This window comes from Diospyros lotus, chromosome 10 (genome assembly GCF_014633365.1).
Source record: "Diospyros lotus cultivar Yz01 chromosome 10, ASM1463336v1, whole genome shotgun sequence".
Classification (NCBI taxonomy): domain Eukaryota; kingdom Viridiplantae; phylum Streptophyta; class Magnoliopsida; order Ericales; family Ebenaceae; genus Diospyros; species Diospyros lotus.
Genome location: NC_068347.1, coordinates 26,703,177 through 26,730,401, shown reverse-complemented (window position 1 = coordinate 26,730,401; position 27,225 = coordinate 26,703,177). Strand labels below are relative to the sequence as shown.

The window sequence follows — 27,225 nt, the reverse complement described above, 5'->3', positions numbered from 1 at the left end:
AAAAAAAAAATTTATATAAAAGGACTTTAAAATTTTTTTTTTTTAAAACACCCATTTCACATCTCTCTAAGTGTATATTATTTATTTCAAACAACATTTAGAAGTAACTTTCCAGAACAATTTTGAGGAAATAAGTTCTATCTCCTAAGATCATCTTCTTAAAATTTAGGAGAAGGGATTTGCCCTAAGTTTATTAAGATCTAACTAGATAGTTGAATTCTAAAAAGTTACCCCAAACCCTAATTAAACACATTGCTTAATTTTTTATGAGGATCCTAATCGAGTTAAGACTTTCAAACCGATTTAGAGTCATTTTCCTCTTTAAAAAATCCTCAATTTGAGTTGAACAAGGCCTTTGTGAAATAAATAGGCTAAAAGTAGTCTAACTAGTGAAACGAAACCGAGCATGACTTAATCAGTGGTATACATGAGACTTGGCCAGTGAAGCAAAGCTAAGTGAAATCTAATTAATAAGAAAATTCTCAAGTACCATCAATTACGTAGCTCAAAAAAGCGAGTAGAAGGACAAAATACTCATTTTGCTTTAACTTGTGTTGAAAAAAACAAATCAAATTCATAAAACAATGGTCAAAAAGTAAATTGAATGAAACAATATTTTGCCCATACTTTTAAGTACTATAATAATGACTGTTAAAACAGGAGCAAAATAAACATTTTACTTATTTTCTTATATATAATCAAACAAGTAGATTATATTGTCATTTTTTGAATTTTGTTCTTCATAATAAATTAGTTAATGCATTTTAATTTTTCTCATTGTAACCACCAAATTTTGATTTTTGTTGAAGTTTTGTATCTTTTTTGATTTTTTGTCAAATTTTATTAACGAAAACTGAACTAGTATAGTCAAATTATGTTATACTATATCAAATTTTGGTTAAAATAATTTAATAAAGAATCACAAATAAACAGATGTTTAATAAAAATTAAAATTTAATAATTATGATAATAAAAAGTAAGATACAACTACCCAGAATGAGACAATGTATCATCATTCAACAAGTAGCTGCGCTAACTTGCATCCCCAAGCCACAGACAGACGGCTTGAATGAAGCAATAACTGTAACTTGCATCGCCATTGCAGTTCGGTTTCCCTCTCTCTCTTTCTCTCTCTCTCTGTGACAAAGAGTTATGGTGTTCCCGCTAAAACCCCAATTTGTTGTCTCCAAAATTCAACCCCCTCTTCTGTCGCCTCCCTTTTCACTGCAATTTCAACCCTTCCCTACTCGCTTGAAATCGAATTTCGCACCCAAGCAAATTAGGGTTAGCTCCCAGTTCGACGTCAAGGTCAATGGCGCTCTTTCCACTGATCCCGACCCCCATTTCCTCGATCGGGTATGTACGTATATATCCAATAGACATGCGCTTCTACGTACAGATTCTCAATTGGTTTGCTGATGCCAGTTTTCCCTATTTTTGTGTCTGATTTCCTACTTATAGAATGGTGTTTGTGTGGATGCTAAGTTTGTAGATGGAATATTGCATTAGCAATACTAGAAAGGGATTATCAAATGGGTAGGGCGGTTCTTGCTGTCATTTCATGATTGCTCGATACTAACTGAACATTAGAGAGTTTGTTTCGGTTATTGGTACTTAAAAGTTTAGCTTTTCTGTTTTTTTACATGAGAAACAACTATAACCGTCCAGACCAAAGGCATGGGAAGATTCAAACCTACAATAAGCATGAGGTGTTGGCCACCACCAGAGTCACCATTGGGGACAAAATTTAGCCGTTTATTGACCCCTAGATGTTCCTTTGTCATTTTGTTGATATTAGCTTTTCTTTTTACAAATACATTGCTCTTTGTGGAAAACTGGTTTGGAGAACAACGATTTTTTATTTTTTTGGGTATAAACTCTCAAGTGATGTTCTGCTGTAGTTATGATTATCTGTAAATTGTAATTGTCACAATATTTTCTTATACGTTTAGATACAGCTAGGATAGGTAAAGTTTTGGATTGTAATTTGCTTCTAAACAGTGAAGGTTTTGACACACCCTCAGATTGAGGGCTGGGCAATTTTGGGAATTCGAGTGGAATTCCAAGAAAGAAGATATGAATTTAGGAAGAAACAGATAGAATGAGGAAAAGGGAGAAAGAGAAAACGAGAGAGAATGAGAGAAAGTTAAGAGAGGGTATTGAAAGTGAAGAACTTGTTATTATTCTTGATCCCCTTTCTTCCCATATCCGCAGGTCTCTTATAGAGTCTCTAACAACATAACAGCAACTTCTAACAACATAAGAACAAAGAGAATATGCTAACTAACATAACAGCAAAGGAAGTAGGCAGTTGTACAGTTAGCTAACCCCCTAACCACGTAACCCCCCAGTTAACAGTTAATACAAGTGTTAAGCACTGGTTACAGTTACTGATTTACCCCTGGGGTCATGATAGGTTTCAATGACTTTCTCACTCCAGATGAGTGCGAGGGCCATAGGGGCTTCTGACTGGGCATTAGACCCCCTTGGTGAAGACCTGGGAGCTCCAAAATCCTCTGTGGAGTATGTGTTTATTGCAGTGATAGCAACAACTGGAGTTGTCTAAGTTGGAATAAGAACTTAGACTGCTATATCATGCCATTCAAGAGGGTTTCAAGATAGTTCTTCTTTGCATACAGAGAAATAATGAAAAGAGAATATGTGAATCTGATGTTATAGACCACTTCTGTCTTATTGTGCCATACGTGCCCAGAATTTATCTAAATATGGCCTATTCTGCAGCTTTTTGTTAACTCTATTACGAGGTTCAAGCAGGAGAATGGAACACATTGTTTTTGTTCGTTTCATTCTTATTAAATGTTTTCTTTTTGTAATCCCTAATGATTCATGTGTGGGAAAGTAACTATTTGTAGAGTCTTACATCTGTGGGATTCAATTCCCCAATAATTAGAGAAAAAGCAAGTGTACAGATGCAAGAGATTAAACAATTATAACATGATCTTAATTAAAGATCACTCTCATAACAGGGTTGCTGCCGAAATGTCTCTTCTTTTAGCTCATACAAGAGCCAGGTTTTAGTTGGCCTTGGCCATAGGACGGACTTGACGAGGGTGGTTGTTGTGGGATTGGGTTCCTGAAGGGTGGCATCCCAACAGGACACAGGGCAGGTAGGAGAAGACCTGGAAATCACTCCACCAAGGTTCAGAAAACATGTTTCCCTCTAGGTAGCACCATATGTTTTTAGTTTATTAGTTAAAAGGTATAATTTTTAGAAAATACCTTCAATTTTTTGTTTAAAAAAGAAAAAGCATTTCAAAATTTACAAATAAGAGTGAATCTAAGATTAAATAATTGTTTGCATTGCAATCTTTCAAAGACAATCATGTGAAGCCGCTTAACAGTTACAATCTCTGTTTCTCTAGAAAGAATTTTATCCTCAATCCCAAAAGAAGAGGGGATGAATAGAGGAATATATATTGTAGTAACCTGATTTACCAACCAGGCAACCACAATGAATGGCTCTGATGACCCCCCCCAAAACCCAACCCAGAACAGTCAGGGTTAGATTGTTGCATGGCTTCCGGTAGCTTTGGATCACAAAAGGATCTCAGCTTGTTTATTTCTTAACTGCTCAAAAAGGAAGATATTTTCAAGCTAAAGTTCTTGAGGATCAATTCTTTTATCTTGTTATAAGAAATTCATAAATAGAATATTGTTTGTTGCACTAAGATCTGTATTTTCAGTCTCTTGCTTACTGCAACAGGTCATTTGTTGTTATTTTTTGCATATTTCAACATTTAATTGAACGAGTCAGTTTTAGTCATTCCCCATCTAGTAGGATTAAAAGCTTATTATTGTTGTTGTTGTTATGATAATTCCTTTTGTTGTAATCACTTGTATTAGATTAGCTTTAGGTTGTCTCAGGAGGGGGGTTTTCTGTTAGCATTTGTACATTACTTGTGTTATTCTAGAAGGATTGTTTCTAGAAGGTTTAGATAGCAGTATGGTCTGGTTAGTTGGTTGTAACTACTGGTTTTTAGTTAGTTTCTGTTTACCGCCTCTATGGTGTATAAATAGAGGTCGGGTGAGAGGCTTTAGGAGTGTTCTATTCTGTCTTGTGGTGAGAGAGTGAGAGGAGTATGCGCAAGGACAAACTTGAGAGTAAAGAGGGGATATCTTTGTAATCTCAAGTTGGGAAACTCATTGCAGTTCTGGGTATAAGGCTGTTGAGAGTTGTAATGCATGTAATCCTTGAGTTTTTTTCATTCAAGATAGTGAAGATAAGTCCCTCGGGCAGTCTGGATGTAGGTCTTCTTTAAAGGACCGAACCAGGATAAATGTGTTGGTGTTCTTGTTTCAATTTCATGTTCGTTCTTTCTGTGTTTCATTAGTTCTTGTTGCTGTGAGGAGTTGAGAGATTCTGTGAGAGGGTTTTTTTGCAAGTGCGAGTGTCATTGAGGGAGAGCTGTGAAATTATTATAACACCTTTCGATTTTGTGGTGAATCCATGACCAGTTAAATCATCAGTCACCAAATCAAATTACTGTAACAGTCTGGGTGGCTTATAGGTAAGCATCAAAATCAACATATATAGATGCCTTTATTAACTTAAGAATTTAAAGTTTACATTGCATATACTTCTAAAGTTGTAAAATACGCCTGTTGAACACTTGACAATTTTGATTTAATATATATATATTTTGTTTGATCAGAAATTAAATTGAAACATCCTGGGGGCATAGCATTAATACGAGAAAGAGAGAGCTACAGAGTTTTCTTCTAAGACTTTCAAAAACTCTGCACTCATCTTTCAAATCATCACAAGGAAGCCCAAGAATATTGGCAATAACCCAACCCATCTCTCCCAATAAAAAGTTGCACTGAACTCACTTGAGATTTTTCATCTCCACATTCTTATGTTTCTTGGTCTCCATGGATTCACCATTAAAGACCACCACGCGATCCTTGTCAACAAATCTATCCCCAATACTTGTGTATGTCTCTCACTCTGATGGCTATAGTCCAATTCCTCCATTAGTGACTTGGAAAACTTGGAAACAATCCCCAATCTCAACCTAGACCCTCCATCATCAAGTTCCATTACAGACTAACTACCAACAAGCCCCTGCCAGTGCCTCCGTTTCTTCTGAACTGCTAGTGTTTGAATTTGAAATGCCTCGTTGTGCTCTCAATAAATTAGGTTGAAAGAATCATAAAATTCTCATCCAATAAAAGACTACTACACTAGTTTTTCTTGTTAAAAAAAGAAACTAAACTACACTAGAGTAGTTTATAAATGCCAATTTACCTCAAATAAAAAAATAATTATCTAAGGAAAATTAAATTGAGTACTGAAACAAGTCTTAGAAAAATCAGGATTGCTTGCTTCATTTGATATTGAGATGGCTTTGAAAATATATACAAGTTACAACTTAATCTCTTTCCTATAAAGTAGGAAATTATTTTAGTAATCTACTCCTAAAAACTAGGAACAACTATCTCCTAAAGTTTAGGAGATAAAAATAGATATAAAATACAAATTTACAATAACTAAAACATAATTTAAATAACTTAAGATAATCAGATTTAATCTTTTTTGCACAGCTTTCACACTCCTCTTTAATTTAGACTTCTTCTTTCACTTGGAGCCTTATTTCCGTCCAACACTCCCCCTCAAACTAGTGAATAGATGGAAGTCATTCCCAGCTTGCTAATTAGGGACTCAAAACATGGTCTTGCAACTGTTTTTGTTAGAACATCAGCTACTTGATCAGTAGAAGGTATATAGGACAGATTTATCCCTCCTTCAATTTCTCGCTTTATAAAACTTCGGTTTATTCTCACATGCTTCATTCGATCATGTTGTACCGGATTTTTAACAATACTGATAGCTGATTTGCTATCACTAAATATCTTTGTTTGTTGAGACAAAGGCATCCCCAAGTCTTCCATTAGCCTTTCCAACCAAATCACCTCACATATCCTATGAGCAATTGCACGGAACTCAGCTTCAGCACTACTACGAGCCACAACAGATTGCTTCTTGCTTCTCCATGTAACTACATTTCCCCAAACCTTGGTACAATACCCTAAGGTTGACCGGCTGTCTTCTCTAGAACCAGCCCAATCAGCATCCATATAGCCTTCAATTCCCCTATTTTTGGTTTTCTTAAACATCAATCCCTTTCCCGGTGTCCCCTTTAGGTATCTTAGAACATGTTGAACATCCCTCATGTGTCTTTGAGTAGGAGAATGCATGTATTGACTTATTACACTTACTGAATAGGCTATATCTGGTCTTGTTAGAGACAAATAAATCAATCTCCCTACTAACCTTTGATACCTCTCTTTTTCCACCGGAGCATCATCACCATTTTCTTCAACTTTCCTTCCCTTTTCCAAGGGAGTTCTAGCTGGTCTGCAGGCCATCATTCTTGTATCTTTTAGCAAATCTAGGGTATTTTTTCGTTGTGAGATGAATAGGCCTTCTTTGCTTCGGGCAACTTCCATGCATAGGAAATATCTCATGGTTCCTAGGTCTTTTACTTCAAACTTAGCTTTCAATTGCTTCCTTAGGTTATCCATTTCCTGCAAATCATCCCCTGTCACAATAATATCATCAACATAAACAATCAAAATCACCTTTTTTTTTTATTTTCAGTGGGTTTAATAAACAAGGTGTGATCAGATTGTCTTTGTTTATACCCTAATTGGTTGAGAGTCATGCTGAATTTATGAAACCAGGCCCTTGGTGACTGTTTTAATCCATAGAGAGACTTCTTTAGCTTGCATACTCTTCCATTATCAACCACATGCTCAAAACCGAGGGGAACCTTCATATAGATTTCCTCATCCAAGTCGCTATTAAGAAAAACATTCTTAATGTCAAATTGGAAGAGGGGCCAATTTAAATTCACAGCAATAGATAATAATACCTGAATAAAATTTAGTTTGGCAACCGGTGCAAATATCTCCTCATAATCAATCCCATAGGTTTGAGTGAAGCCTAGGGCAACCAATCTAGCCTTGTATCTTTCAATGCTCCTATCTGCATTATGTTTTATTGTAAATACCCACCTGCATCCAACCGGTTTCTTGTTAGGAGGCAGTGAAACAATCTCTCAAGTCTTGTTCCCTACTATGGCAGCCATTTCTTCCATCACAGCCACTCTCCACTTGGGATCACTCATAGCATTCTGAATATTTTTAGGAACTTCAGTGCTGTCAATCTTGGTCACAAATCCCCTGAACTGTGGAGATAATTTGGCATATGTTAAATGGTTAGACATAGGATATTTGACACAAGACCTTATCCCTTTTCTCAAAGCTATAAGAACAGCCTAATTCAAACCATCTTCCTCTCTAGCATTGCTGTCAATATTATTTCTGAGTGTAGCAGTCCCCTCATCATTAACCATATTTTCTTCTGATGGACCAGCATTTGAAAGTAATAGTTGGTTTTGCTTTGGTTCTGGCCGGCCTTTAGGTCTTCTAGAGTAAGTAAATAGAGGGTTATCAGTTGCTGAGGGAGGCTTATGAAGACCAAATTTAGGGTTAGAACCTGTTTTCTCATATCCAGAATGATGAAGAGATTCAGAGGTATGAGAAATAGAGGAGGAATCAGCAGGAGCAGGCTTAATAAGGGAAACAACTGGTTCTGCCAGTGTGTTATCACAAGGTGCTGATGATGCTCCCCCTCGAGAACACACTAATAGGATAGGATCAATGGGAAAAACAGAGGGAAGAGGATTAGCAGGGACTAGTTTTGTACCTGTGATGGGATAAAAGGGAATATTCTCATAGAAGGTAACATCGGTAGACACAAAAAATCTGTGATTTGTAGGACAATAACACTTATATCCTTTTTGAGAGGGTGAATTCCCAACAAAGATGCATTTGTGAGCTTTAGGGTCCAATTTGGTTCGAGATAGAGCATTGTTGTGAACATACACAATGCACCCAAAGACTTTAGGATCAATGGAAAAAATGTTAGAAGTATTCGGATATAGAGTACAAAGAATGCTAAGGGGGGTTTGAAATTGCAAAGTTTTGGAAGGTAGAGGATTGATTAAATAAGCGGCTGTGAGAACGGCTTCTCCCCAATAGGAGTAAGGGACATTAGTGGTAAAGATCATAGCTCTTGCCACCTCTAGAAGATGTCGATTTTTTCTTTCACCTACCCCATTTTGTTGGGGTGTATATGGACAAGAGTTTTAGTGAAAGATACCATGCTCGGCCAAGTAGTTTGTGAAATCATTGGAGAAATACTCTCGGCCGTTATCGATTCGAAGGATTTTAATAGAGGTTTGGAACATATTCATAATAAACTTATGAAATCTTTTGAATATGTTACTAGTTTCTGATTTTTCCCTCATTAAATACACCCAACAAGCTCTAGAATGATCATCAATGAAGGTAATAAACCACCTAGAACCAGTGATATTAGGACATTTAGAGGGTCCCCAAATATCACTATGAATTAAATGGAAAGGATTAGAAGGCTTATACAATTGAATAGGATGATGTGATCTAGATTGTTTAGCAAGAGTGCATTGTTCACATGAAAAAATCTGCTCTTTATTGCTGAAAATATTGGGATACAAAGATTTGAGGTAAGGGAAGCTAGGGTGTCCTAAGCGTTTGTCACGGTTCTAGGCAACAGTGACAATGAGCTAACCTGGGCTCGGTGGTTTAGGAAGAAAATGACAATAGGGAGTTGAGTAAGAAGGTAGAAAGAACAGAGGGTTAGAGAGAATTGAGGGATGCGAGGGAGAGATAGAGAGAAATAGAATGATTTTGTATTCAATCTTTTCATATCCTTCTCCCATGGAATGGGAGTAGTACATATAGGCGCACAAGGTGGGAGTAGATGCAGCGGATCCTTCCCTCCCCAGCGGTTACAACAGAATGTTTTGTCTTTTCCTAAGGCCTTTACACGTGGCCTCCTATAGCTAACAAAATTTGTAAGCTAGAATATAACTATTAACTGGAATATAAATGCAATAATGAAAATATAGCAGAACATAATTAAACAAGCAAAAATGAGACTGAAGTTAAATGTAAAATTGGTCATAGCCGTGACAATCTTCCCCCCCTTGGAACATTTATTGTCCTCAAGAAATGCTGAGTAGGCTTGCTGTTCTTGGAAAACGCTGGAGTAGGTCTGGTAGATATTCCCACGAGTTGTCCTTGTTACTCTCCTGGCTCCATTTCACCAACACTTCAATGAGAGGGGCCCCTTGGTTGTGGACCACCCTTCTGTCTATAATAGCTTCTGGTTCCGTAGGACATTCTTTACCCCTACACGGTGCTGGTAAGACCGTCTCTACCAACTCCGTCCCGGTTGATCGCTTCAGCAATGATACATGGAAGACAGGGTGTATGTGAGAGCCTTCGGGTAGTTGGAGTCTGTAAGCCACCTTACCTATTTTTTCTGCTATATTGAATGGTCCAAAGTACCGAGGGCTCAATTTGGTTACTGCCTCTTGGCTGAGGGCCTTCAAGTGAGGGTATTTTAGCTTGAGATACACCCTTTCTCCCACTTTAAATTCCCGGTCACTTCTCCTTTTGTCAGCATACTGTTTCATCCTATTCCGGGCTGATGCCAATTCTTGCTTTAGTTGTTGCAAGACCATCCTCCTTTGTTGTAGGTATTCTTCCACCGATATCTCTGTTGCATGCCCTCCAGTGGCAGGTAATGGCGGTGGTGGACATCCATACAGTGCCTCAAAGGGAGACATTTTTAAGGATGTATGGTGGGTGTTATTGTACCACCATTGTGCCAATGCCAACCACCTATGCCAGTGTTTGGGCTGCTGTATGCATATGCACCTTAGGTAGGTTTCCAGCACCTGGTTAACTCTCTCAGTTTGCCCATCTGATTGGGGATGATATGTTGTTGACATATTGAGCTTAATCCCTATAGATCTCATCAATTCTTGCCAAAAGTGGCTTGTGAACACCTTGTCGCAGTCTGATATGATGGTGCTTGGCACCCCATGCTGTGATACTACTCTGTCCATAAACATTCTAGCCACTTCCTTGGCTGTGTAAGGGTGAGCCAGCCCTATAAACTGTGCGAACTTTGTGAACCGATCCACTACAACCAAAATACTATCCCTCCCTTCTGATTTAGATAGCCCCTCAATGAAGTCCATAGATACACTAACCCAAGCCCGATTCGGTACTGGTAGGGGTTGTAAGAGGCCCGAGTAAGCCACGTTCTCCAGTTTACATCTCTTGCATATATCGCAAGCCAACACAAAGTTCTTTACGTCCGCCTTCATCTTGGGCCAATAAAACAACTGCTTAACTCGAAGGTAGGTATTTTGGATCCCCGAATGCCCTCTCACGGGTGAGTCATGCAATGACTGTAAAATCTTTTGCTTAAGGTCTCCCTTGCTCCCTATGACCAGCCTGCCTTTAACCCTCAACATCCCTTCCTTTAGAGTATAGTTTCCAGCCCCATTAGGTTCCATCACCAACCTCTCCATTAGCTATGTAATCTGCTCATCGTCGACATAGCTGTCAACCACCTCCTGAAACCATTCAGGAACTATTGTAGTAATAGTTGCCAAGCTGCCTTCCTCTTGACACCTTGATAGTGTATCTGCAACTATATTTTCCTTTTCTCGCCTGTATTGTATGGAATAATCGAGCCCCATCAGCTTGGCCATGCCTCTCTTTTGTAGTTGAGTTTGTAGCTTCTACTGTAGTAAAAATTTTAGGCTTTCATGATCGGTTTTGATAATGAATCTACCCCCTTCTAAGTAGTGTCTCCACCTCTCAACTGCCATCAAGACTACTAGGAATTCCTTCTCATATATGCTCAATCCTAAGTGCCTGGCGCTCAAAGCCTAGCTTAAGAATGCCAAAGGCCTACCCTTCTGCATTAGGACTACCCCTACACCAACTCCACAAGCATCTGTCTCCGGTACAAAGGGTTCATTAAAATCTGGTAACCCTAAAGTCGGCACAGTGCTCACCGCCTCCTTAAGCTTCTCGAAGGCTGCTTCAGCCTCCTTACCCCATTTGAAATTCCCCTTCTTCAGCAAATCAGTTAGGGGGCGGCTGATAATGCCATACCCTTTAACAAACCGTCGATAATATCCCGTGAGGCCGAGGAACCCTTTTAGAGCCTTCAAGTTCGTGGGTTTAGGCCAGTTGATCATGTTCTCCACTTTCTTTGGGTCTGTCCTCACTCCCTCCCCTGATATTATATGGCCCAAGTATTCCACCTGATCTTGGCCGAAGCAACACTTAGACCTTTTTATGAAAAGTTGGTTGGATTTGAGGACTTCTAGGGTGGTTTTGAGATGGGATCGGTGTTGTTCAAGGTTTGGGCTGTAAACAAGAATGTCATCAAAGAAGACTAATACAAATTTTCTCAAATAAGGTTCAAATATTCGGTTCATGAGGGAATGAAAGGTAGCTGGTGCATTGGTGAGTCCAAAAGGCATCACCCGAAATTCAAAATGTCCATGGTGAGTTCTGAAGGCAGTTTTATGGATATCTTCAGCTTTCATTTTGATTTGGTGATAGCCCGATCTAAGGTCTAACTTGGAGAAAATGGTGGCATTATGCAGTTCATCCATTAGGTCTTCTATCAAGGGTATGGGGAACTTGTCTTTTATGGTGAGGGCATTCAAATGTTGGTAGTCTACACAAAAACGCCAAGTTCCGTCCTTTTTCTTGACTAGAAGGACCGGTGAGGCAAAGGGGCTGTGGCTAGGCCTTATAAAGGATTGGTTTAGCATTTCTTTTATCATCTTTTCGATCTCTGTTTTCTGTATGGGTGAATACCGGTAAGCCCTGATATTTACTAGTTCGGAGTCTGGTTTGAGGTGGATAGAGTGGTCTAAGTCTCAGTGGGGTGGTAAGGTTTTAGGCTCAACAAATAAGTCCCCAAATTCTACCAACAGTTCATTAATAAGGTGGCTAGAGTGGACTTGACCAACTTCTCTGTGCTGGTTGCTGATGGATAACGTGAGCTCCCTGGTCCTCATTGTCTCCTGCCCTTCCTCCACCGCTACAATCGAAAACAACTGAGTCAGTTTACTCCAGTTGTGGCGAAATACTCATTGTAGGCTCCTTCCTGTCATCATCTTGCAGACTCCAGTTTCTCGCCCTCCTTTGAGTGTCATCTTTTTCCCTCCTTTTTCAAAGGATACTTCCATACGGTTAAAGTCGAAACTGATGGGGCTGACTTCCTTCATCCAATCAACCCCTAGAACCACATCACAGCCCCCCAGTTGTAGAAGCTTGAGGTCAGCTTCGAACTCTTCCCCTTGCATCTCCCAAATAAACCTTGGGCAGGCTGATTTGCTAATCACTCTACCCCCATTAGCCACTGTCACACTAAGGGGTGGAGTATCCAAGAGCGGACTTCTCAATCTCCTCGCGGTGCCTTCATCAAGGAAGCTATGGGTGCTTCCACTATCTATCAAGATCATCAGGTTCTTATCCTTCACTTTTCCGTCGACTTTAATTATCTTGTTGTTGGTCACCCCTTTTAGCGCCTGGAGTGATATTTCTCCATTGTCTTCCTCCCCCAACTCTTCACTCTCAGCAACATCTTCTACCTCTTCTATTGTCTCTCCTGGATCTCCTTCCAGCAGGAGAATTTGTCTCCTACATTGGTGCCCTGGAAAGTACTTATCCCCGCACTTGAAGCACATACCTGGTTGCCTCATTTGTTCGTTAAACCTCCCCATGGCCTGGGGTACACTTGGCGGTTTTGCTCCGAGATTACTAACTGCCCACTCCCGGTTAAATCCTCTCCCTCCATGATGAGAGGGCCCTGCCGCCATAGCCTTACTCCGCTGCCTCTGCTTCTTCATCAAGGCCTCCACCACCATCTCTTGCAGTCTCGCGCACTCCACCGCTTGCTCCACTGTTCGGGGTCTGATCATTATGACCATATGTCTGAGGTCCTCACTTAGTTCACTCAAGAAACTGGACACGAAGTAGGCCTCTGAGAGATGTGGGTCATGGCTACTCATAATTGATCTAAGATCCTCAAACTTTTTCAAGTAAGCATTCAACTCCCCCACCTGTCTGAGTTTGTTGAATTCTTCAACAATATCAGACAAACTTCTTTCCCCGAATCTCTCACATAATTTCTCAGTGAATTCACCCCAAGTAGGATGATTCCTTACACTAGTCCACCCTTGATACCATGCGTCTACTACATCATTAAAGTAAGCGGCAGCTAAGGTCACCCTTCTACCCTCCGTAATGTCATACCATTCGAACATTCTTTCACATTTCCTCACCCACCAACGCGAGTTATCCCCTTCAAATATGGGTATCTCCATTCGAGGCATGGGAAATCCCGGCTGTTGTCGAGGAGCCTGCTCCATGCGACCCCTGTGCAGCATCGTCGCCCCCTCTCCATCTTGTTCCCCTCCTACATCGGGGGTCTCTGGTCGGTGTACTGTTCTATCATTCCTTAAGAGGGGTTCAGTTCTATCTCTAGGAGGAAATTCCAAGGCCATGCTCACCGAATTTTGGCGAGTGACCATCAGCACGAATTGCTGAAGTTACGTCCCGAGTTCCTCTCGCATTTGTGTCATTTCTTCTCGCATCTGGACTAGCGTTCCATCCAGCCTTCTTTCCAGGCCATCTATTGCTCCTTCTAGCTTGTGGTCCATTGCTATGATCGCCTCATGGTTGCGACCATTTCCCAACTCCAGCTGGTCGACACATCTCTGGACCTTGGTCATGGACGAGTTGGCTTGTTGCAACTGTGATTCCATATTCTTCATGCGGGTACTGTCCGCCATAAACTTCTACAAGTCTCGGCTGAAATCGATGCTCTGATACCAAATTGTCACGATTCTAGGCAATAGTGACAATGAGCTAACCTGGGCTCGGTGGTTTAGGAAGAAAATGACAATAGGGAGTCGAGTAAGAAGGTAGAAAGAACAAAGGGTTAGAGAGAATTGAGGGATGCGAGGGAGAGATAGAGAGAAATAGAATGATTTTGTATTCAATCTTTTCATATCCTTCTCCCGTGGTATGGGAGTAGTACATATAGGTGCACAAGGTGGGAGTAGATGCAGCGGATCCTTCCCTCCCCAGCGGTTACAACAGAATGTTTTGTCTTTTCCTAAGGCCTTTACACGTGGCATCCTATAGCTAACATAATCTGTTAGCTAGAATATAACTATTAACTGGAATATAAATGCAATAATGAAAATACAGCATAACATAATTAAACAAGCAGAAATGAGACTGAAGTTAAATGTAAAATTGGCCATAGCCATGACAGCGTTTATGCCATAACAAGACTTTTACATTGGTAGTCACGCTTAAAACTGCTTTATTTGAAGAAATAGGGAAATCTTTTGCAAGACAATAAAGGCCGTCCATCACCTTAACATTGCTAATCATCCTCCCTGAGGCTTGGTCCTAAAACACACAATAGGAAGGGTAGAAAATTACATTGCAATCCATATCCTTGGTGATTCGACTGACTGAGAGTAAGTTATGTTGCAAACCAGGAACATGTAGTACAGAATTCAACCTTAGGTTAGATAAACATATTGTTCTCATTTCCACAACAGGTGAGGTGGTTCCATCGGCCATAGATATATTGATGGAGGAGTTACATAGGGTATAATCAGTCATAGAGTATGTAGAATTTGTCATATGATCTGATGCACCAGTGTCAACTATCCATATGTTAATAGAAAACCTTTTAGAAGCTAAGGAGTAGAGCTGGGAATTACCTTGCAAGGTTACTGATGCAGTGGACTGTGGATTAATAGTGCTGGATTGGGTTGTACCTTGATTAAGAAGCCTATATAAGGCTTGTATCTAATCTTCGGATAGGTTCAAACTAGGTTTAGTTTCTGCTGAAACTTCTGCATTATATGCAGATCGGGGGCTCTCCTTCTTGGATCGTGGCTTCCAATTTGCTGGTTTGCCATGGATTTTCCAGCAAGTTTCCTTAGTGTAATAGGGTTTCTTGCAATGGTCACACCATATTTTTTCTTTACCTTGAGTCTTGGAAAAAAATTCTCCCTGTTTGATAGAGGCAAGAGCCGAGTTTTGGTGTGGCAAACCAGGGTCGGTTTGATGTTGAAGCATCACCTTACGCCTGTTTTCCTCCCTTCTTACTTCTGCAAATACTTCCTTAAGAGATGGTAAGGGCTTTGTGCCCAAGATTCTCCTTCGAACTTCATTCAAATCGGGATTAAGGCCATGTAGGAAGTCAAAAATTCGATCTTTTTCTATCATCTTATTGTATTTGTTGCTATTTGTTGGAGATTCCCAACTGATGGTATAAAATATATCCATTTCATGCCACAATTCCACCAAAGCATTAAAATATTCAGTAACACTGCTCATACCTTGTTTGGTTGTCCTAATGGCAGATCGGATTTCAAAGCATTGAGAGGAATTTTCTAAGTCCGAGTACATCTCTTGGATTGATTCCCAAATCTCTTTTGCTGTTTTGTAGAATAGGTATGTCCTCCCAATTTTAGGCTCCATAGAGTTGATCAACCAAGCCATGATAGTGGAATTTTCTGCCTCCCAAAGACCATAGGTGGCTGCCGTGGATGGTGGAGTGAGGATAGATCCGGTTAGATAACCAGATTTTCCCTTGTCCTTGATCACTAGCATTACTGATTGAGACCACTCTCTAAAATTGCTCCCATTTAACTTGTGCTGAGTAATTTGTAGAGGGTAGTTATCAATAGGTATTGCAGAGAAATTTGATGAAGACGGAAGTGGGGGAAAAGTTCTAGGAGAACTGGTGGCTGAGGCTTCGGTTAGGGTTGGATTTGGGTTAGTTTCGACCATGATCGAAACTAAAAGAAAAACATTGCTGCTTCTGATCGAACCAGCAGCTCTGATTCCATGAAACAAGTCTTAGAAAAATCGGGATTGCTTGCTTGATTTGATATTGAGATGGCTTTGAAAATATATACAAGTTACAACTTAATCTCTTTCCTATAAAGTAGGAAAGGATTTTAGTAATCTACTCCTAAAAACTAGGAACAACTATCTCCTAAAGTTTAGGAGATAAAAACAGATATAAAATACAAATTTACAATAACTAAAACATAATTTAAATAACTTAAGATAATCTGATTTAATCTTCTTTGCATAGCTTTCACACTCCTCTTTAATTTAGACTTCTTCTTCCACTTGGAGCCTTATTTCCGTCCAACAAGTACTATCTGTGTTCTCATGTTATATGAAAATAAGACAAGTATAACCTACAAATAGTAACATCCAACACTCATAGTCATTTTTTTCATCAAGATGATGTCCACATTGGCCATGTTATAGACTCCCCAAGAGGATGTGAAAAGTGAGAATACAACCTAAATTAGAAATAGATCTGCAGTTGTATGGTTCTTGACGCATTACCATCATGGAAGATGGAATATGAGGAATACCAGTTTCCTGCCTTATTATCTCAAGCACATTAATTATATGCCAGATTTCAAGTTACATCTACCACACATTTTGTTTCTATCCACGTGCCTTTGTCCTACGAACAGGTCTTCCCTTTGGAGATCATGAATTCAGTATCATCTATTTACATGCTTAACTGCTGATGTTTTGACTTGGCAACTAACAGAACTTTTTTCCAGCAAAAAGCACTGGAAGCAGCAATGAATGACATAAATAATTCATTTGGGAAAGGGAGTGTCACAAGATTGGGCAGTGCTGGTGGAGCTCTAGTGTATGTGCTTTTCAGCCTTTTATTTCATCTTGACATTCTGCTTATGTGTGTGTGCCCTCATCCATGTGTGTGTATGCATCAATATTCCTGGGCCCTTTTTTCCAAAGGTATCATTTCTTCTGATGCCTCAGACCTCAGAAGTCGAAAATAATGTGATTCTATAGTTACTTGGATTCATCCATAGTTATTTAAACAAGAATGTGGGGGCAGCTTTATACCTTTGCATGCTTATGAAGATTTTACATTGCAGAGAAACTTTTCCAAGCGGCTGCTTGACGTTAGACTTTGCCCTTGGTGGCGGCCTTCCTAAAGGCAGAATTGTTGAGGTATTGTCCCCCTCTTACCAAGCACCCCATCCTTGGTTGGGTTCAAGGAATAGGAGGGGGATGCTTTAAATGTTTCCCCACAATTTGCCTGTTCTAATTGCTCATATGTCCATGATGAGATATATTACAGCAACCATTTTAGAGAACATGTTCACATTGAACATTTGGTTCACTAAAATTACCACCATGTTAATCAAACATCATTGATATAAATATAGAAGGATTTCTGGTAGAGCAGGAGGAAAGCTGGATGAATCTTGTTCACAGGGAATTGACTAGTATAATGATCACTTGGTCAATACAACTGGTTCCTTGAAAAATTTGTAAATCTCTCTGTTTTGCTGTCAGATATATGGGCCAGAAAGTAGTGGAAAGACCACCTTGGCGCTCCATGCAATTGCAGAGGTGCAGGTGCTGTGCCCGTCTGATTTTAAGTTCATATTTTCCCTATCCTTGTGTTCAAGAAGGCCCCTCTTCTCTTAAGGGTCTTATCTGCTTTGCAAACTGAGATGCCAGCTTCTCTGTGTTGAATATGCAGAAGGTAGGAGGCAACGCCATGCTTGTCGATGCAGAGCATGCTTTTGATCCTACATATTCTAAGGCATTGGGAGTTGATGTAGAAAATTTGATTGTTTGCCAACCTGATAACGGGGAGATGGCCCTTGAGAGTAATAATTATTTTTCTTGTGCATGTGGTTCTTTCTGAGTCATGGTTTGACTGCTAAAGTGACTGCTACTTTTCAAGCTAGATATCATAGAATTTGTCACAAGTGCACTTAATAATTTGGGTTAAATTAAGGTTTTTGTTGCTTCAGTTGCAGATCGTATTTGCAGATCTGGTGCTGTAGATCTCATCTGCATTGATTCTGTCTCAGCTCTTACTCCACGAGCTGAAATTGAAGTGAGCTACACTTTTCTATTTACTGTAAAAAGTTAGCAAGGCTGGAGAAATGTTTGACACATCCTTATTTCTATTTGTTATACATAGGGGGAAATTGGAATGCAGCAGATGGGTTTGCAAGCACGGCTTATGAGCCAGGCCCTGCGTAAAATGTCTGGGAATGCCTCTAAAGCTGGGTGTACTCTTATTTTCCTTAATCAAATAAGACACAAGGTACTGCTTATTTGTTTCTCATGATCTACTCTTTATTAGACCAAATATAAGAGACAGTTGATAAATTGATAATATTAATTGAACAAGTGTTGGATGTCACGGGCTTGAATTTAAAATTTCTAATTTAATGCATAAGTTTGTGCTGGGTTTTCACTTTTCAGTTACCGTGGCTTCTCTTCCATAGACCAATGGCATTATTTCTGTGTAGATTGGGGTATACTATGGAAATCCTGAAGTCACCAGTGGAGGCATTGCTTTGAAGTTCTTTGCATCACTTCGGCTTGAAATACGTACTATAGGGAAGATTAAATCTGTAAGCATGAAAACCAGCTGAACTGATTACTATTCAGCTAGACCTTCAACTAATGAATCCTTTTATTAGGCTAAAGGAGATGAAGACATTGGGATTAGAGTTCGTGTGAGAGTGCAAAAGAGTAAGGTAAGTGGAAGAAAAGGTGTCTGATCACAGAATGGCATTATCCTGCATAAATGGGAATGATTTATTTTTAAGCTGCTTATTTTCTTATTCATAAAATTTGGTTTTCATCATGATATAATTGCATTCAAGAATTATCCTGGCATCTTTTTTTGTGCCTACCTGTATTAAAAATATTAATTAATAATGACATGAATAAGAAGTAACTAACAATGGAAAAGGTTCGTGCAACTCAAATGACTATGATTCTCCAGGATAACTAGAAGTAGGTCAATGATGAAAACTTAGGAGGAGGAAGCCAGAAGATGAATTTCAAAAGGGAGTGCTCAAATCAATTTCACAATCCTTTTCATTATACGTGATGAATAAGAAAATGGAATGCTTCAACAATTTAGTTCTGTCCCAGTGTCCCCACATGCTAAGAATAGGGGATTAGAATAATGGCTCACTGGAAACCTAAGGTTATCACAAAGTCAATCATTTTCAGTAATGCTTGCATGTCTGAACATGATCCCATGTAAATGGTTATTCTGAACATCCAGTTGGATACAGTACCACATGCTTGTGCTGTGATAAGTTTTCGGTACTATTTAGTACATGGTATTTTAGTTGGCTAGTTTACCAAAGTTTTATCACATAGAACTGAACCTGTTAAATTGATACTTGTTTCATTATAGGTTCCTATGCTTATGGATAACTGAACATTTAGTTTGCTAGAGTCTAGTATTTCTCTTGTCACAGATAACTTTTTAAATGAAAAAAAAAAAAGGAATAAAAAGTCATTTCAATTTGTCATTTGGATGGCCTGATCTAAATCTTCCTAGTGCTTATAACCACGAAATAGATACATGCATTGCTATAGTAATTCTATCAGCATATTGGTTCAAGGTCTTATACCAAAATATATGAAATGTTAGAACAACATTTATTAATATATTGCATATGGATATTTTCTAGCACGTGTTATCTGGAGATCCTCATATTGCCACTGAAAATATCAGATATATTGGAATTATTCTCATTTAACATTTGTTGTCTGTATAATTTGTAGTCACACTGTCACAGTATCTCCATCTATTTTGTGCTTTTGGAATATCCTTTTTTGGTATTTTATTCCCTGCCCTCCTAAATATTTATTGCTGCAGGTGTCAAGGCCATACAAGCAAGCGGAGTTTGAAATTACTTTTGGTGAAGGAGTTAGCAATCTGGTATGTGTAGTTTGCTACTAAGGTATCTATTCTTTTTACATTGGTGTAAGTAAACATACTCTTTCTGGTCTAATTTTGTGTTGATATGCAGGGTTGCATTTTAGACTGTGCTGAAATGATGAACATAGTCTTAAAGAAGGGTTCCTGGTATAGCTATGGAGATAATAGGTTGTCATCTGACTTGGGCGTTTATTTTGTGCTAACTATGTCTGCTTCATATTTCTTGCATTTCAAATTTGAATCTGAAGTCTTAGAATTGTGAAATATACATTTTATAAATAGTTGGAATTCCAATATGTGGTTTTTTTTATCATTTGTGTCTTTCTGGTGGGATTTCAGTAATTTCATGTTTCAACTCTGAATATAAGGTCTATCCCCATCAGTTTGGTTTTATTATCTGATGATGTAATCTAGGGATGCTTCTTTTTTATTTAATTCTTTGTTTCAGTTATTTAATTTTTAGTTAATCGTGCTGCAGAATACATAATTTAATTTAGCCTGTGAGGTGGGGAATGTCTGCCGCCACTTCAGTTGTGATTGGCACACTTAAAAAACTATGTTTAGGGTTAGGGTTAAACATATTTATCATAGATCTCACTTACTTTCAGCAGTGGATAGTTGGAAAAGAAGACTTATGGCAGCTGCTGCTGCTTCTCCTCCTCCCTCTATGCTTTCTCTGTTTTTGGCTGTTCTCCAAATGTTCTTCCTCAATTTCTTCTTAGTGAAATAAATACTAGCCATCCAAAGTTCAACCATCAATCTTTCCCAACTAAATGGACAAACCAAGGCATTAAAGTTAGATAAACAACCAGTTTAATTAAAATTCATTAAACCATTAATTATAAACCAGAGGTTCAATATATTGAATTGAAGAAAACCACTGTACTAGGAAACCTGCAAACACCAAGTATAGGGAACTAAACAGCAGTAAACTGAAAAAAAAACTTAAGAACTCATCAAGAAAATAACTGGAAGTAGAGCAAAGTTGCAGGGACTGGTAATAGGAAACACGTAGTAAAACAGTGATTTGTTGCAGGTCTTTAGTGTAGGACTTAGCAAGATCCCACTGTACCAATTGCATAATATGGGAAAAGATCAAGATGATGAAACATACAGGCCACTGTGGCTGCAATAATAGCAGCAGTGGCAGGACAAGTTGAAGAAGAGGAGAAGACGGGGAAACTAAACAGGAAGACAACAAAACACCAGCAGTTGTAATGGCAGTACATAAGGGAAAAAGAAAGCATGAGAGAAGATGAGCAAAAGAAGAAGGAGAATTAAAAATTCACACTTATATTGTGATTGATTGAAAATTAGAAACTGAAATAAATAATTAAAAAGGAGAGAGAGAGAGAGAGAGAGAGCTATATTACATCATATGGCCTTGATGATTTTTCATTATGAGGATATTCTTTCTGACAACATACATGTAAAGAAATTAAAAAAAAAACCATTGGCCTACCAATTCAACTTGGCATCCAATATGAGGTTGTGTTGGAGATGTATTGAACACAGTGCCACAACTCTGCATATTCCGATTTTAACCCTTGTGAAATAACTAAAGCAAATTTTACTCATAATTCTCTATGTTCTTTTTAGTCATTTTATCATTTGAATTTACCTCAACTCAAGTGTTTACTGAACACTTTAATTGAAACTCAACTCAACTTGATCAGTTTACCACACAGTTGTTATGTTCAAGTGCTGCAACTGTCTCTTGTTTGTTTTTATATATCATTTCAGTGGTGGAGGCACTTGTGGCATTGTCTGGTTGTAAGTCTATACTTAGTTATGCAGAATTAATTTTTAGCACTGCTGCATTAGGTTCATTCTATCCATGGCAGGACCAAGTATACCAGTCCATAATCTTAGACCCAACTAAATTTGCTTTGTTGCTATTAAATCTTAAAGCCAATGAAACCTCTAGGTCCTCTGATATATGGCTCAACTTTTCCTCTTATGTCTTTTTTGTTTTTAGGTTGGGACAAGGGAGAGACAGAGCATTACAATACTTGATAGAGAACCCTCTTGTTTCTGGTGAAATTGAGAAGGTTTGGAATTTGAATGCTCATGCCCTGTAAAGTTATACCTGGAAATCTGATATGATATTTTCCATGTATTTGAGGCCTTCACATTTTGTCAAATCATAAAAATTTGGGACATCACTGCTTCAAATTGCTGGACCCCGTTTTAATTTTTCATTAAAATTGCTTGTTTAGCTGTCTGCAGAGTAGTCCTGCATTTAGAATCTTTCATGTAGTTTTTTGGTTTTCATTGTTTGTAATATTTTTGTTGATATCAAGTGTCTTTTCCATATCTTTAGTTTTGCTATTTCTATACCATGCTTATGATGCATATCACACGCTAGTTGTAGTGGAATTATCAGCTTACATATTTAAGATCATGTTTATTTGATTAAACAGAACATATCAACATCATGCAATCTGCAATGCCAAAATTATGCTTGTTTTCCTCCTTCAAGTAGGTTGTAGTAAAATGGAGAAACCTCAAACAAAACCTAATACTTTATAGAACTGTTGGGACCTAGCATGTCTCACCATTTGTTTTGATTTTATGCATCTGACTTTTTATTAGGGTGTTGGTTAAATCTCACGAATTTGTGACAATACAACTTATAGGGGTTTTTGGCCTACAGTCAAGCCTGTGTATTCATGTCTGGTGCATTGCATTACTTGTCAGTTGTGTTGAGGGGTTTTTAGCTGATGCAACTTGTATTGTTTGAGAGAAATATGCAACACACAGCATTCATTTAAATGTGCAGCTTGTTCGGTCCATGATGATTGATGGTATTGGCCAAGTGGGCTCGTCGCATTTGAAGCACTTGCCACCACAGCATGAACATGCAGATATTTTTGAAGAGTTACAGTAGGAGTTTTGACCGATCAAGCAATGCTATTGGTTGAGGAGCACGCATCAATCTTCCCTGGGTTGGTTTGTTTGATGTCACCAAGTCTCCATGCCACGGAGAGAGAAATTTTGTGCAGGAATTGATGCTGGGTGCTTCATGTCTTGGTTCTTAGTGTTGGATAGATGATGGGTTGGTGGTGGGATTAACCTCTGGGAAATTGAGAATTTGTTATTTGCCTAGCTAGTGTCCTTGTACTTATCTTCACAACAATTGTCCAATTAGTGTTAATTAAAGAAAGAGCATCATCTTCATCATCACCCCTTTCTTTTGTTTTTTTCTTTTTTGTATGCCTAACTTTTCTTGTACATGTTGATGGTGCACAGCACAAGTTGAGCCTTTGATTTCTGGCAGATTTATACCGCACCATGAATCTCATCTGTTAATTGTTTTTGTTCACTGATTTGGCAACGGAACTGAAACCACTAATTAAGATCATCAGATTTAAACTAAAACTGAATCTGTCCAAATTTAATATAAAATTGAATGAAAATAACAGAAATTAATTGGTTCAATTTCAAAATTCGATTTTAACAAATAATGCTAACCCCTAACCTCTCTTGTTTGGCTGGCAACCATTGTTCTGTCAATTGAAATGTAAATGTACGGTTATTAGTTATTGTTTAATATAAAGAATTTATAATTCTCTCTCGAACAGAAGATTATTTAGGGGTAAGAGTTTATAGTGGTTTATTTAGTAAAAAGAGATTATATGAACATAACTTCTCATATAATTTTACGAAAAATGCTAAAAAGCCTGACGGGTTTACCGAAAGGGGGCAAAAAGACAATTTTGCCCCCACGCCCTGCTCTCTCCCTCCCCTTCCCATGGATTTCCCCCTCTCGGCACTCTGTGCATCTCCCCTACCATGGCTGCTGCCTCGCCTTTCCGCCGCGCCTCGTCTTGTCTCCTTCACTTCTCTGCCATCGCCGTCTCGCCTTGCCTCACTGCATCGATTGTTAGCAAGGCAAGGCAAGGTGAGGCAGCGATGGCAGAGAGGCGACGGAGACGAAGCGAGGCGGTAGCCATGGTAGGAGAGATGCGTAGAACGGCAGTGGCCCATTTTGTAAATTTGCAAAGTGGACGGGGCAAAATGGTCTTTTTACCCCCTTTCTGTGAGCCGCTTGATAGATCCGTCGAGCCATATAGAACGACTCTAATTTTAGATGGAATAATCCAAACCAAACCAATAATTACTTGCACAGGATGACAGGCACAGTTTGAGAAGTATGAGGTATCTTGTAGTTGTTTTTGAGACAGAGGGAGAGGGTCAGGGATAATTATTAAGTTTTCAGTGAGTCTTAATTAACTTTATTTGGTGTTAGAATAAATATAAAAATGAACTTAATTAAAATCCATTTACATGGGCAGAGACTGCAATTAGAAGAGAGGGTTTACTGTGCCAAAGCACTTTTTAGTCTTGTGGACAAGTAAGGGCTTAACTCTAATAAAATTAGGTTTCTTAAATCTATTTATGTACATGTATCTATATCCTTTATTTATAATCAACCCTATTGCCATTAAATTTGACTTCCAAAAGGAATATCAATGCATGGAATGAACTGTAATGAATTAGATGAATGTATTGATTAAAATGAGCTACCACTCAGTTCTGTCTATACAATGGGGAATAGAATGAAATGAGTGAAGTAGTGTTATTCCTAACCATTAACGTGGTACTTTATTTAGCAAGGAAGTTTACTATTTTTTGTTAGGATTGAATTCTTTAAACATAAAATTTACTTATAAAAAATAAATTTTAATTGTGATACGAGCTCACAACATCATCATTATTCATCCTGATAAATCTAAGGTAACATATTCGTTTTTCTAACAATAACTATGACTCAAACTGAACGCTCTCTAATTATAAAGAATTTTTATATTCTTTCTCGTAAAAATTTATTATATGGATCGTCACACTTTTACCTTATTACTTAACAAAAAAGAAAAAGTATTATTCTTCACAGATATGGATAAATTAAAATAATAAATTTTGATTAATTTATTCATAAAGTATAATGTTCAAATATTGTGACATTAAATTTTCTCTATTTTTTATGATTTAATAGTGTTTAATTATACGTACAATAAGTTAATTGGGGGGTAGAGATGGACAATGGGCTGGCCGGACCGGCCCGCCCCGCCTCCCGCTTGGCCCACCCATTTGGTGGGTCGGGCCGAATTTAACCTACGAGGAAGACGGGCCGGGCCGAGGCAATGAATATTGAGGCCCGGCACGGCCCTGTGGCCCTTAATAAATGGGTCAAGCGAGCAGGGCCGTGGGCCTGTTGGGTAGGGCTGGCCTGTGGGCTTGGCTGTCTGGGGCGACCCATGAGCGATTTATTTATAATTTTTAAACATAATTTTTATGTTTGTAAAATTTTTATAATTTTTTAAAATATGTATAATTTTTATGTTTGTATAATTTTAATTATTATATTTAATAAAATATGTTTAAATATATTTAAACATATTTTTTAAACATATATTTAAATATTTAATAAACATAATTTTATAAATATTTTTTTTATTTTTTGGTGGGCCGGACCGTGCCATTTTGACGGGCCGGCTCACGGGCCATTTTGGTGGGCCGGGCCGGGCTACGGACCAGATATCCCTGGCCCGGCCCGTATTCTGCTGGGCTGGCTAGGCCGGCCCGTCTGCTACAGTAACGGACTGGGCTGGCCCATTTCCCATCTCTGGGGGGAATACTTATGATACTATGAAATAGACCCATTGGATTATAAAATTGAATCCATTTGCTCACACTTTCCTGTGTACAGGCCTCGTTAGTGGCCTGGCAATATCTACCATCATTTTATTAAAGAATTCTTGAGAGTCTACATAGAAGCAAAGCCCATAGAGAGACTGGAACGGTTGTGGGAATACTCTTTTGACACTTCTATACCAATTTAATGCTTTTCGGTTCATACCAATAAGACCAAAAAAAAAGTCTCCAAAGAACTGGTACATGGATGGAGAGCCAGCCAGACTTGACAGGAAATGGGATTTTTTTATTATTTTTTATAGAAAACATAAAAATAACATTTAATTATTGGCTTGACTTTTAAAATAAAAAAAATTAAACTTCCTGCGAGATGGAGAATTATAGTGTGTTTTTCTTAGTAAGTATATAGAAATTTGACTTTGTTTTCAAACTTTTACCACCGATTCATTAAATATTACAAAGCATGTCAAGTCCCCATTTAATTAACGAACCTTTAATTTTTTTTTATTGCAATGTGAACTCTGATTCTTCATTTCACAGGTACGTGCCCGGTTTTCTAATCCCAATTGGAATTGGAGATGTCTCGCAGCAGCTTCTTTAAAATCATCTTCAATATGTATTTATATTTTGTCATTTGACCAAGATGAGAAGCCCAAATTGTTCCACTTGGACCCATTAAAATCAGTCAAATTATTTGCCCATTCGGGTGGGGTTCCAATCATTCACACACCTCTTCACCCTTTTTTAATAGATTCAACTACCCCTTTGACTAGTCGAATTTTATTTTTTTAATTTCAATGACATAATTCGTATGCATTTATGTAAATAACCACCTTTTCCAAAGTTTAGGCGTAAGAGGTGTGACGGTCAATTTTAACAGATTTAGAGGCTAAGGGGACAAATTTTTAAAATTTAAGAAATATTCAAGGTAAATAACTAAAGTTTAAGAGATATATAATTAATTTAGTCTTAAACAAATTTATCTAGCACACAAAATGACTCACTAATTATACCTAAGTAGTGTGTCTTAACTAAGATATAGACTACAAAATATGGGATATGGAAAATATTCCAGACAAAAGTGTTTTCTATTGTATTTGTTAAATTTATCTGGCGACTCTTGAAAAAAAAGTTACGTGATTTTTTATATAAATTTTTTTAGATAAATTTATCTCTTCTCTATCTGGATAAAATTATTTTGATTCTTACAGATAAGAAAAATGACACATGTGTCATTCAGTGTATTCCAACAAATTTAACAAACAGTTTGATAATAATCTTATAATACTTCATACTTTTATCTTAACCATTCTATATCTTGACCCAAAAAAATAAAGTTGGTAGACATATAAACATTCATTCACATGTGAACTATTTACGTAGCGTTTGTTAAAATGAGTAAAATAAGATTGTATTAAGATAAGATTGAAATGCTTCCTGTATCAAAATATAAAATGATCAAGAAAAGACTGAAAATCATTCAAAGATTCTTATCAAACTATTTGTAAAATTTTTTGAAATACACTAAGGAATACATGCATTATTTTTTTTTATTTATAAGGATCAAAATAAATTTATTCGAAATGGGAGGAGATGATAAATTTATCTGAAAAAACCTATATAAGAAGTTATGTGAGTTTTTTTTCAAGGATCATCAGATAAATTTAATAAATATAATAAAAAATACTTTTATCTGAAATATTTTTTATATTTCATTTTTTAGGATTTATATATTAATCAACAAATACTATTTAAGTAAATTTAACTTTTAATGGCATCTTTTTAATAAATTTAAAAATAAACAATTAGAATGAATACTT

The 27,225-nt window shown here is 37.9% G+C and overlaps 1 protein-coding gene across 6 annotated transcripts; it reads left to right on the top strand.

Moving 5' to 3' along the window:
* The first annotated feature begins 1,016 nt into the window (after positions 1-1,016).
* Positions 1,017-22,933, top strand: LOC127812002 (DNA repair protein recA homolog 1, chloroplastic). Of its 6 annotated transcripts, none has more exons than XM_052352244.1 (13): positions 1,017-1,356; positions 16,572-16,663; positions 16,914-16,989; positions 17,338-17,394; positions 17,528-17,657; positions 17,805-17,890; positions 17,978-18,103; positions 18,312-18,416; positions 18,486-18,542; positions 19,685-19,747; positions 19,839-19,915; positions 21,726-21,798; positions 22,530-22,933. In XM_052352244.1, exons 1-13 carry the CDS (start codon positions 1,153-1,155, stop codon positions 22,635-22,637), a joined length of 1,254 nt encoding a protein of 417 aa, XP_052208204.1. In that variant the 5' UTR covers positions 1,017-1,152; the 3' UTR covers positions 22,638-22,933. The 6 variants fall into 6 exon arrangements, with proteins under 6 accessions (XP_052208204.1, XP_052208203.1, XP_052208202.1 ...); XM_052352243.1 differs by having other exon boundaries at positions 17,338-17,400; positions 17,811-17,890; XM_052352242.1 differs by having other exon boundaries at positions 17,338-17,400.
* The last annotated feature ends 4,292 nt before the right edge of the window (positions 22,934-27,225 follow it).

Coding starts and splice junctions, on each gene's coding strand:
- LOC127812002 (XM_052352242.1), top strand. CDS start 1,153: ATGGTGTTCCCGCTAAAACCCCAATTTGTTGTCTCCAAAATTCAACCC. Junction 17,658..17,804: donor CGGGGAGATGGCCCTTGAGA/GTAATAATTATT, acceptor TTGTTGCTTCAG/TTGCAGATCGTATTTGCAGA. Junction 19,916..21,725: donor TATAGCTATGGAGATAATAG/GTTGTCATCTGA, acceptor TTTTGTTTTTAG/GTTGGGACAAGGGAGAGACA.